A 9,931-nucleotide genomic window follows, 5' to 3' on the forward strand; every position below is an offset into this window, starting at 1 on the left:
AGGCGGAGCTAGGACTGCGGTGGGCCGTACAAAAGCCAGAGACCTTCGCGGTCGCTCAGCAGTGACGTAGCACGCAGCAGGCGGTGAGGACGTGCGAGCCCTTCCTCCTTCCTCTTTCTGGACTCCATCTTCGTGGTTACGGCTGCGGTGGCCGTAGTTCAGGTAAGATTTGGGTCCCCGCTGGATCTGGAGAGCTTAACAGTAGGTTGGCCGCGAGATCAGAGGGCACGGGAAAAGTAGAGGCAGAGGGGCTGTTCTGAGGGCCAAGTTCTGTTCCCCACCCGACCTCCCTGAAAGGCCCGGCCTTACCCACGTGAGATCCCGCGACCACCTAAATCCCAGAGCGATCGGCCCCGGCCCGCCACCCATCCCCCGACCCCTCTAGAGCATTGTTTCTCATACAAGCCTTTCTTTCTTCAGTCGCCGACATGCAGCTCTTTGTCCGCGCCCAGGAGCTACACACCCTCGAGGTGACCGGCCAGGAGACGGTCGCCCAGATCAAGGTAAGGCTGCTTGGTGCTTCCTGGTCTTCATCCTCTTTTTTTTTTTTTTTTTTTTTTCCCAATCTCCCCTCCCGCGAGAACGCTGATGAATCTTCTTTTTCCCGGTAGGTTCATGTAGCCTCTCTGGAGGGCATCGCTCCAGAAGATCAAGTCGTGCTCCTGGCGGGCACGCCCCTAGAAGATGAGGCTACCCTGGGTCAGTGTGGAGTGGAGGCTCTGACCACCCTGGAAGTAGCCGGCCGCATGCTTGGAGGTGAGTTGGGGAGGATTGTCCTTTGAACTGTTTGTAAGCTCATAACGAGTGTGGGCTGTGGAGTTCATGGTCCTCAATCCAGGGTGGTTCTTGTTTACCTCCTTCAGAAGGAACTCCTGAGAGGTCCGTGGGAGACTGAGCCAGAGCCTAGTTCTCTTTTCAGTCATTTATTAGACCCTGTAAAGGCTTGAATTGAGAGAGAGAGGATTCTGCTGGGTGGGGCCTTGTTGCTCCCCTAACTGTTGGCTGTCCTTTACCATTGCAGGTAAAGTCCATGGTTCCCTGGCCCGTGCTGGGAAAGTAAGAGGGCAGACTCCTAAGGTAGGTGAGAGTGTTGGTGGTGGTGTTCGGAATTTGTTTTGTTTTGTTTTGTTTTGTTTTCCTTCTATCAGAGTTAAGCCAAGACCTTTGGCCTTTCCTCTTGTCTGCCTTCTTCCTGGAGTTAGGCTGAGGGAAGGCATGGAAGAGGTCAACCAGGGTCTGATCGTTCCTTCCTTTGCCCAGGTGGCCAAGCAGGAGAAGAAGAAGAAGAAGACAGGTCGTGCCAAGCGGCGGATGCAGTACAACCGGCGCTTCGTCAACGTTGTGCCCACCTTTGGGAAGAAGAAGGGCCCCAATGCCAACTCTTAAGTCTGTCGTGATCCTGGCATTCCCCCAATAAAGCCACTTAGTCCAGACATCTCATAGTTTCACCTTCACTTGCAGGGCTTCGGGAGGATATGTGGCTCCCAGGGTCGGTGGTGTGTTCATTAGTTTCTTGGCACCGTCTAGTTGGAAGAGGCAGGGACCCTTGGGCTGGCATGGGCAAAAAGTGACAAACTACAAGAAAAGGCTTGCCATGAAAATAATTCGGTAATTCTCCCGAGTCCTTTTTTGTTCTTTAAACAGAAGGTGGCAAGAATCGTGGGAGGATTATGGAGGCCGTGGTAAAGGAGAGGGGTTTGAATAGTAGATCTATCAGGAAGGCCATTCTGACCTTCCCTTGGAGATGGGACCAGCTATGTATGGCCTTAGTGGAGTCCTTGGCAAGAGTCTGGCCTGTCCCCACTTTAGAAAGGTGGGGTGACCCGATTGGGTGGAGGCCAGTGACTTGGGCAAAGCAGTGTAAAGAATTCACCCCAGGCAGAACAAAGGAGATAGAAGTTTATTGAACACAGTGCAAGGGAGGGAGGACTGGGATAAGGTGAGGAGGTAGGGGAATGTATGGAATTTTCTTTTTTTGGTACCTGTGCCTGGTTGCAAGTAGCCCATTGGTCAGCCAAGATGTATGGATATTTTGAGCTGGGTCATCTGATGGGCCTGTTTGTTGCCCAAAAGCGGCTTGTACGGAAAGCATTGCCTGATTACTTTGGCACTGTGTAACTTTGCTCCCCTAATCACAGGTCAGGTGGGTTGTTTCTGTGTTCCCAGAAGCGGAATTCTCTGGGATTCATTTCAAGGTCCCTTAGCTATGTGGGTACCCACTTGTTGTGACAAGGTTTTTCAATCTGCTTGTTCTTGGAATACAGTATAACGAGGTAAAGACCTCGGGATCTAGACTTGGACTGCCTTGAGTTTTAATCCTCGCTGCATTTGTTTTCTGACTGACAAACTACTTATTTAATCTCTGTCATCATCAGAGTTGCTGTGGAGACTAATAAAGGATGTGAAAGACTGAGATCAGTACTTGCCACATAGAAAGTGTGCAAGTATATTGGCTATTTTTATCTCTAGTAATCTTTCTAGAAAAAAGACGTCCCCTCCCTTCTAGGAGTTTGGATTCTCGTGGGCTAAGTGCAGAAGCTAGTTAGTTTCAAGTGCTAGAGCCTCAAAGTCAGCAGGGTGTTGTCATGAAAGGGGCAGTGGGTGGTGGGCAGACATAACATCATAGGGAAGGGCTCTGAAGATGGGATGTGTGACACCTGAAGCAACCTGTCAAGTGAGATGACCAGAGTTCCAGCCAGGAGAACTGTGTGCAAAGCTGTGTGATATTGTTAACGTGGAGAGGAGTTTGGGTTTGAGTCCGAGTGCCAGTGGAACGTCGCCCGAGTACAGGGAAAGGTTTTAAGCAAGTGCGTGATGTGATCTGACTTGTGATCCAGTACTTTCTCTGCCTGATTTTTCCGGACAGCTGGCAAGAACAGAAACCAGTTAAGGGACCAGTAGCTTAGACCAGTGGTTGTGAGGATGGAGAGAAAAGAGCAGACTTGAAGGTCCTCAAATCCATCCAGATCTTGATAGGGAAGGAAGTGATCCATATTGAGATAAATACAACTTACTGAGGCTGGGACTAGATGTGAGGTGAGGGGCTAAAGAACCAGAGCTCACTTTGATGGGTGCCATGGCTCGTCTTCAGGACGCTTGCCACGGTTTGTGTGGGTTATCACGCCCACTCGACCACAAATAAGCTCCTTTAGGACAGGGACCACATCTCTGCCCCTCAATGTGATTCTGGAACCTACTGTGGATTCTGCCCTTAAAAGTTGGATAAACCACAGATTAGGAGGGGGAATCAAACAAGTTCAGTCTTAAAAATTGCTTTCTTCTCCAGAGGGGAAACGCCTCCAACACACACACACACACACACACACATTGTAGGCCAAGTAGTCTACATCCTTTTTCTACTCCGCTTTGTCTGTGTCCCCTAGTTAGAATGGCTACCCTCCCAGCGCAGGGACGCACCTCATCCCCCGAGGGCCTGGGGCAATTAGCCGCCTAGAGTAGGTGCCTCGCCGAGGATGAATTTCCGCCACCGCGCTTTCTGGTGCCAAAAAGGGAGCCACTAGGGGGCGAGCTGGTACCAGCGGAGCTCCCGCCTAGCGCGCTTGCGCTCTCTGCTCACCGCTCGGGGCGGGGCTTGTGCGTCAGGACAAGCTTGCCCGAGCCCTACTTGACCGAGAGGTGGAGTTTGGCTCCCGAGTGTGGGCGGAAGTTGCCGAGAGTCCTCGGCAGCTTTGGCTACGCCCCATTGGCCTCCCTCGGAGGCGGAAGCAACCGCTTAGCGCCGGAAGTCGCCCCGCGCCGCCTCGCGTGTTCGCGAGTGGCACGGGGCGCCGGTTGCCATGGAGCCGGCCGGGCCGTGCGGTTTTTGCCCGGCGGGGGAGGCCCAACCAGCGCGCTACACCTGCCCTCGCTGTAATGTGCCCTACTGCTCGCTGCGCTGCTACCGGGCGCATGGCACCTGCGCCGAAGACTTCTACCGGGACCAGGTGCTGGGGGAGCTCCGCGGCCGCAGCGCCTCGCCCAGCCGCCTGGCCAGCGCCCTGCGGCGGCTGCGTGAGCAACGCGAGACCGAGGACGACCCGGAGGACGCAGGCCTCAGGCCTGGCCCGGCGCCCGGCGGCCTCTCGGGGCTCTGGGAGCTCCTGGCCCCGGCCGAGAAGGCGGCCTTCGAGCGGCTGCTGAGCCGGGGCGAGGCCGGGCGGCTGCTGCCCCCATGGCGGCCGTGGTGGTGGGGACGCGGGGACGGGCCGCGGCTCCTGGAGGAGGTGGGCGATGCTGCGGGCGGTGACCCCGTGGGGCTGGAGCCCACCCCCGCGAGGGCGCCACCGGAACCCGTGAAGGAGGCCGACGCCGAGCCATTTCTCGGAGACGCCCCCGAGGCCTGCGCGCCCACCGTGCCCACCCGGATCCCCACGCTGGCCAGCCTGAGCCGTGGCCCGGCCTCGCCGCTCGTGCGCTTCCAGCTGCCCAACGTGCTGTTCGCCTACGCACACGCTCTTGCCTTGTATCACGGCGGCGGCGACGACGCCCTGCTCTCCGACTTCTGTGCCACGCTGCTCGGCGTTTCCGGCGCCCTGGGTGCGCAGCAGGTCTTCGCCTCGGCCGAGGAAGCCCTGCAGGCCGCAGCCCGGGTGCTCGAAGCCGGCGAGCATCCTCCCGGGCCCCTGGGCACACGGGGCGCCATGCGCGAGGCCGCCCTCATCCTGATGGGCGAGGGCCCGGCCAACCAGAAAGGCTACACGCTGGCGGCACTGGGGCACCTGGCGCGGACCCTGGGCCAGGCCCGGAGGCAAGCTGTGGCTACCGAAGAGCGAGATCGCCTCTACCGGGCGCGGAAGAAGTGCCAGTTCCTGCTGGCTTGGACCAATGAAAATGAGGTGGTCCTCACGCCCCTGGCTCTAGACTGTGCCAGGGCCCACCGAGCCCACGCTGTGGCCGCCGAGGAGGTGGCAGCCCTCACCGGGGAGTTGGAGCGGCTTTGGGGAGGCCCCCTGCCACCTGCTCCAAGAATTCTCATTGAGGAACTCCCTGGCTGAACAGGGATCTCTATGTCATCAATAAAGCCGCGACTGGTCTGCCCTGGCAGCGGTGCCCATTTCTGAGTAACAGCTGTTGTCCCGCCCCCTCTCCCCTCCCCCACCCCCAACCCTGGGGCCCACAAACCACCTCTCAGCTTCTCCCAGATCAGAGCTGACCCAGCCGGTTTTTAAACACCCTAACCCCAGAAAGGGAGAGAAGTGGTACCAAGGGTTCCAGATGTTTATCCGAGGAGGACGAGCAGCCCCTCCACCCCCATTGAAGCACTGGCTTCATTTCTCCTCTCTCCGGAGCACCTCCCTGAGGCTGTTCACCCCTGCCTGTGGGAGCTCAGAGCAGGGGAGGGGTCCAGGCTCCTGGTGCTGGGTGCGCTGACGGGCGGGTGGGCACGGGCCCCCGCCCGGGGTCGGTGGAGCTGGCTTCAGTAGACGTAGGGCAGGATTCGGTAAGGCACGCGCCGGCAGTACTCCTGCCAGGCCAGCCCGTACTTCTGTAGGCACTGCTGTTCATCCCGGGCCTCCCGGTGCACCAGGAGCGCGGTGAAGTAGAGGAAGTAGAAATAGGGCAGCAGGTGAGACACCCCTGTGGGGGAGGGGAGGCTGTGATCCCTCAGCAGCGCCCCCCCTCCCTGCCCCAGTTCACAGAGGTTTCCACACCCACTGGCTCACGGGGACCCCGGGGCTCTATGGTGAAAGGTCCAGGTTTGCAGCAAGGCGCTGGCACAGCTTAGGTGGGATGGAGGTCGGCCCCGGCCACTCAGTCCATCCCCAGCTCCCTGACGGCTCCCTCCACCGGGGCGCACCCCTGCTCTGCATTCCACACCCAGACTGGGCCTCCTGTGTTCACCATCTCTGCCCCTCGCACGCGTGGTGCCCGCCCTGTGCCCACCCGAGCCGCTCACCGCAGGGCAAGGACCACGCCAGAGCCATGATGAGGTCCCCGAGGTAGTTGGGGTGGCGGACCATACCCCACCACCCGGACACCAGCAGCTGCCGCCCCGTGGCCGTGGGGATGGTCTCGAGGCCTGGGGAGAGACAGGGCATGAGGGGGCGGGGGGACTGCTGGAAGCCCAGCTGTCCTTGACACTTCACTCATGGCAGCCCGGGGAACCCAGCTCACCAGCCACTCTGGGGTCAGAAGGATTCTTTCGGAAGGTGTTCTTCTGGGAATTGGCTCTTCGGAAGATGTAGTAACCAAGAGCTAGGGGAAAGCACCGAGTGGTCAGGGCTGAGGGTTATAGCCTACCTGACCCTGACCCTCCCCGCACAGCCCCGGAGACCTCGGACCCAGGCCTCCCCAAGCCCCGGCTTTAGAGACGCGCCTGAGGCTTAGCACCTACCAGGTGCTGAATAAACGTGACATGAACGAACGACAGGGGGAGGAGCCCCTTCCAGACTGACCGTTGATGAGACAGATGGCGGAGGCCATGGGCAACCCCAGGGGCTGCGGGTGGTGCAGCAAAAATTGGGCCTGGAGGCTGTAAGTGAAGGGTACCCAGGCCAGGTCCCCAAAGGCCAGCATGAAGCCAAACCCGTCGTGCGTGATGTCCATGGTGGTGAGAACAGCCTCCTGCAGGGACGGGACCCAGACACACTGGCTCAGTCCCCACGAGGTCCTCAAACGCCCTCCCCGCCTCTCCGCCCAGTCGGGCCTCACCTCATGCCAGAGAGCATCACCCACATAGAGTAGCTGGAAGCCGTTGACCAGCCACATGGCCAGTGAGGGACTCCCCCGAAGTTCCGCTTCCTGCATCAGCAGGGCCAGGTTGATGAGGACCTGCGGTCGTGGGGGAAGGAGAACAGGGCAGTGTGTCCCCAGCCCGTCTCTACGGAGGTGGCAGCACCTACGTGGGAGAGGAGCCAGCCTTTCCCCTTACAGCTCTCAGTCCTCAGGCCTTTGTTGAATGCATCCAGGCCCTGTACCCAGGGGAAAGACTGCAATAGATGCTTCTGGAAGTGCTCACTGCCTGTTGGCTGACTCTTGCCTCATCCTATAATATTCCTTTTGGGAGAGCAACAGACAAGGATTAGAACAGATGTGGTTTGGGGGCGCCTGGGTGGCTGCGTCGGTTAAGCGTCTGACTCTTGATTTGGGCTCAGGTCACTATCTCACAGTTTGTGAGTTCGAGCCCCACATCAGGCTCTGCGCTGACGGGGCGGGGCCTGCTTGAGATTCTCTCCCTGCCTCTCTCTCTCTCTGCCCCTCCCCCGCTCACTCTCTCTCAAAAATAAACATTAAAACACACACACACACACACACAATCTTTAAAACAGACCTAGTTTTGAATCTCAGCTTTGCGACTTGGGCAAGCTGCTGACCCTCTTCAAAGCCTCCTTTCCCCCACCCCATGTGGGAAATGATCGTGGACCCGCCTTATGGAGCTGAGGACCAGTGGACCTGACGCATGGACAGCACGAAGCACGATGAGTCTGGCACCCAGGAAACACTCAGTAACGGCTGGCTGGCAGCCAGCCTGTGCCGAGCGCCCCATTCTGGTAGCGGTGGCTTTGGTGTCGCCGTTAACGTCCCCGCTTCTAATCCCCACAAGAACCTCAGCAGGAAGCTCTCTGACTTTATTCCATTTCACACATGAGGAAATGGCCTCAGAGGCCAGAGAGACCTTGCCCGAGAGACCCTTTGGGAAATCTTGACCACAGTCCAGCATGGGGGATTACAACCGAAAACCACAGTTGGCATGTCATCAAGGCCACTGGTGATGACCAGGTTGCCGCACCCAGTGACCAGTCTTAAGTTGGGCACCGCTTGGACCGGCAGGCAGCATAGCATCACCCTGTCCTGTCCTCAAAATAGATCTTGAACTTGACTGCTTTATTGAAAGTTGCACCTGCTCACGTAACTCCCTCCGTGCCTTTTCTCCCGAGCCATGCTATATATTTTTTACTTCTGTTTTGTCTGCCTTCCCCAATAGAGGGTAGGCTCCATGGGGACAGAGATTTTTTTTTTTTTTTTCCTTGCTTTCCTGTAACTTTTTCTCCTTTGTCTCCTTGGACCTAGAGCAGTGCCCAGGGCACACAGTGGACTCAACAAATATTTGTGGAATGGACGATTAATGGTTTACATCTGCACAGCATTGGCCCTGCCTGCCTCAGCAAGCTCATCCATCCCACCCCTCCCCTTAGCCGGGCCCAGCATACCCAGCCGATGAGGCCAGGCCGCAGTTCACAGAAATATTTGAAGTCAAAGGAACAGATGCGCGGGTTGAGCTCCCGTCCCAGGAAAAAGTCGTAGATGGGGTTGCCTGGAGAACAGCCGAGGGATGAAGGCGCGAGCGAAAGCACCCCCACCGGCCCCCATCCGCTCCCTACCGGGCCCCCTCTCACCTGAGGTCCCCCCAGGTGCCAGGGCGGAGGGAGGGACTCCCAGAGCCTTCAGGTAGAGAAGGAAGCTGAAGATGAAGGCGGTGAGGGTGGCCGCAAACGCCAAGGGCACGAGCATTTCCGGGAGCGCCCCCAGAGGCAGCCCCGCGGACACTGCCAAGCCCACCAACAGGGCCGTCAGCACCAGGGCCTGGAAGCCTGAACCGCAGTCCACAATGAGTCCTGGGGACTGCGCCCCTACACCCCTGCTCTCCCCACCCATGCCACCCCCACCCCCACCCCAACACACACACACACAGTCCAAAGCCCAGGAAGGTCAGGGACCTTGCCCTTGGCTTTCAGTGGGTCACTCCGACCACTACTCTGGTGCACAGAGTAGCAGCAAATGCTGCGGGTAGGGGTGGAGGAACAAGGGACGTGCAGAGGGACAGTGAGATCCCCCACGTCGGCCTGGGCACATGGCATGAAATGGGCATCTATCGGAGCTTGGGGTCGGGGGCTAATCGCCACTGGGCCTGGATCTCCACCCCCACCGGGCACAAATCCGGCGCAAGGATCCCCCAGGCACCGTTAATGGGGTAGCGCAGGCGACTCTTGTCCTTCAATTCCAGCCCCTCGGCCACCTGCAGGCACAAAGGGACTCTGTAAGGGGGGAGTGTGCCTTCTCTTTGGGGGCGCCCCCTCCCTCCGCCCGCCGAGTCCGCACCTTGCGCGCCGGCAGTAGGTAGAGAGCCGCCTGAAGGCCGAGCCAGGCGAGCCACAGCAGCAGCACCCGCGGGCTCCACAGCACGTCGGGACCCGGCAGGTAGGGGGGTGGGCCCAGCAGGCGCGCCGGGCCCGAGCGGGCCACCAGGAGCAGGTGGAACATGGTGGCGGGGAGCAGCACCATCAGCGCCGCGGCGCCTGGGGAAGGGGGCGGTCGCGTCGGGGGTCCGCTCCGCAACTCGCCCACGGCACCCGCAGGCGCCCTGTTGCCTCCAGGGCCCCCTCAGCATTCCCACTGCCTTCTTCCATATCCCGTCCTCAGCCCTCAGCCCCTTCCCTGGCTTCCACCTTGGTCCCCGCCCCCACGCTCGCCCAAGGATCCTCCCCCTGCTCCCCATCCTCCGTCCAATCCTCCACTCCTTAGATGCCGCACCCTGCAGCCGTCTCCCCGGACACTCCCCCCGCCCCCCACCAGACCCCTCTGCCTCGGGATACCCTTCAAAGCCTTCCATTCTCAGACCCTGCACCCTCCCCCATCTCTCAGTTCACCCCGTACCCGCCGAGCCTCTGGTCCCAGCCCCGCCTGCCCCATTACCCAGGGGTCCCCCGAATTCCAGCGGAGCCCGGGAGCCCTGAGGATAGGCCATGGTCTCCACTCCACCCGGGGCCGGGGGCACACAAGCGTCCGTCAAAGGAACACCGTCCACCCCATCCCCCAGGAGATGAGCTTGGTGACGCAGAGGATCGGCCCGCTTCACGCAAGCACCTGCTTGGTCCCCGAGCTCGGACTACAAGCGCCCGAGCGCCGAGGTCTTTAAATGGACCCGCCCCCGGCCCATTCCAGGCCCAGCAATCCAGCCAATCGGCTCTCGGGAGCGGGCCTGACGCGAGGG

At 59.5% G+C, this 9,931-nt stretch overlaps 3 protein-coding genes across 4 annotated transcripts; 2 read left to right on the forward strand and 1 right to left on the reverse strand.

Annotated features, from left to right (window-relative positions):
- Positions 1–54: 54 nt before the first annotated feature.
- Positions 55–1,433, forward strand: FAU (FAU ubiquitin like and ribosomal protein S30 fusion). 2 transcript variants are annotated; one of them, XM_049643197.1, is made up of 5 exons: positions 55–162; positions 421–503; positions 612–756; positions 1,022–1,077; positions 1,203–1,433. In XM_049643197.1, the coding sequence occupies exons 2-5, from the start codon at positions 429–431 to the stop codon at positions 1,395–1,397; spliced, it is 471 nt and encodes a 156-aa protein (XP_049499154.1). In that variant the 5' UTR covers positions 55–162; positions 421–428; the 3' UTR covers positions 1,398–1,433. The 2 variants fall into 2 exon arrangements, with proteins under 2 accessions (XP_049499154.1, XP_049499157.1); XM_049643200.1 differs by having other exon boundaries at positions 59–162; positions 1,261–1,433.
- A 2,261-nt stretch (positions 1,434–3,694) lies between these two features.
- Positions 3,695–5,053, forward strand: ZNHIT2 (zinc finger HIT-type containing 2). The gene has a single exon (XM_049643130.1). The coding sequence runs from the start codon at positions 3,798–3,800 to the stop codon at positions 4,992–4,994; it is 1,197 nt and encodes a 398-aa protein (XP_049499087.1). The 5' UTR covers positions 3,695–3,797; the 3' UTR covers positions 4,995–5,053.
- Positions 5,054–5,199: 146 nt separating this feature from the next.
- Positions 5,200–9,837, reverse strand: TM7SF2 (transmembrane 7 superfamily member 2). Its single transcript, XM_049643099.1, has 10 exons — positions 9,634–9,837; positions 9,040–9,236; positions 8,902–8,956; positions 8,337–8,531; positions 8,151–8,254; positions 6,652–6,771; positions 6,396–6,564; positions 6,115–6,195; positions 5,897–6,019; positions 5,200–5,577 (listed from the first exon to the last, which is right to left on the reverse strand). Exons 1-10 carry the CDS (start codon positions 9,683–9,685, stop codon positions 5,417–5,419), a joined length of 1,257 nt encoding a protein of 418 aa, XP_049499056.1. The 5' UTR covers positions 9,686–9,837; the 3' UTR covers positions 5,200–5,416.
- Between the last annotated feature and the right edge of the window lie 94 nt (positions 9,838–9,931).

This window comes from Panthera uncia, chromosome D1 (assembly GCF_023721935.1).
Source record: "Panthera uncia isolate 11264 chromosome D1, Puncia_PCG_1.0, whole genome shotgun sequence".
In the NCBI taxonomy this organism is placed as follows: domain Eukaryota; kingdom Metazoa; phylum Chordata; class Mammalia; order Carnivora; family Felidae; genus Panthera; species Panthera uncia.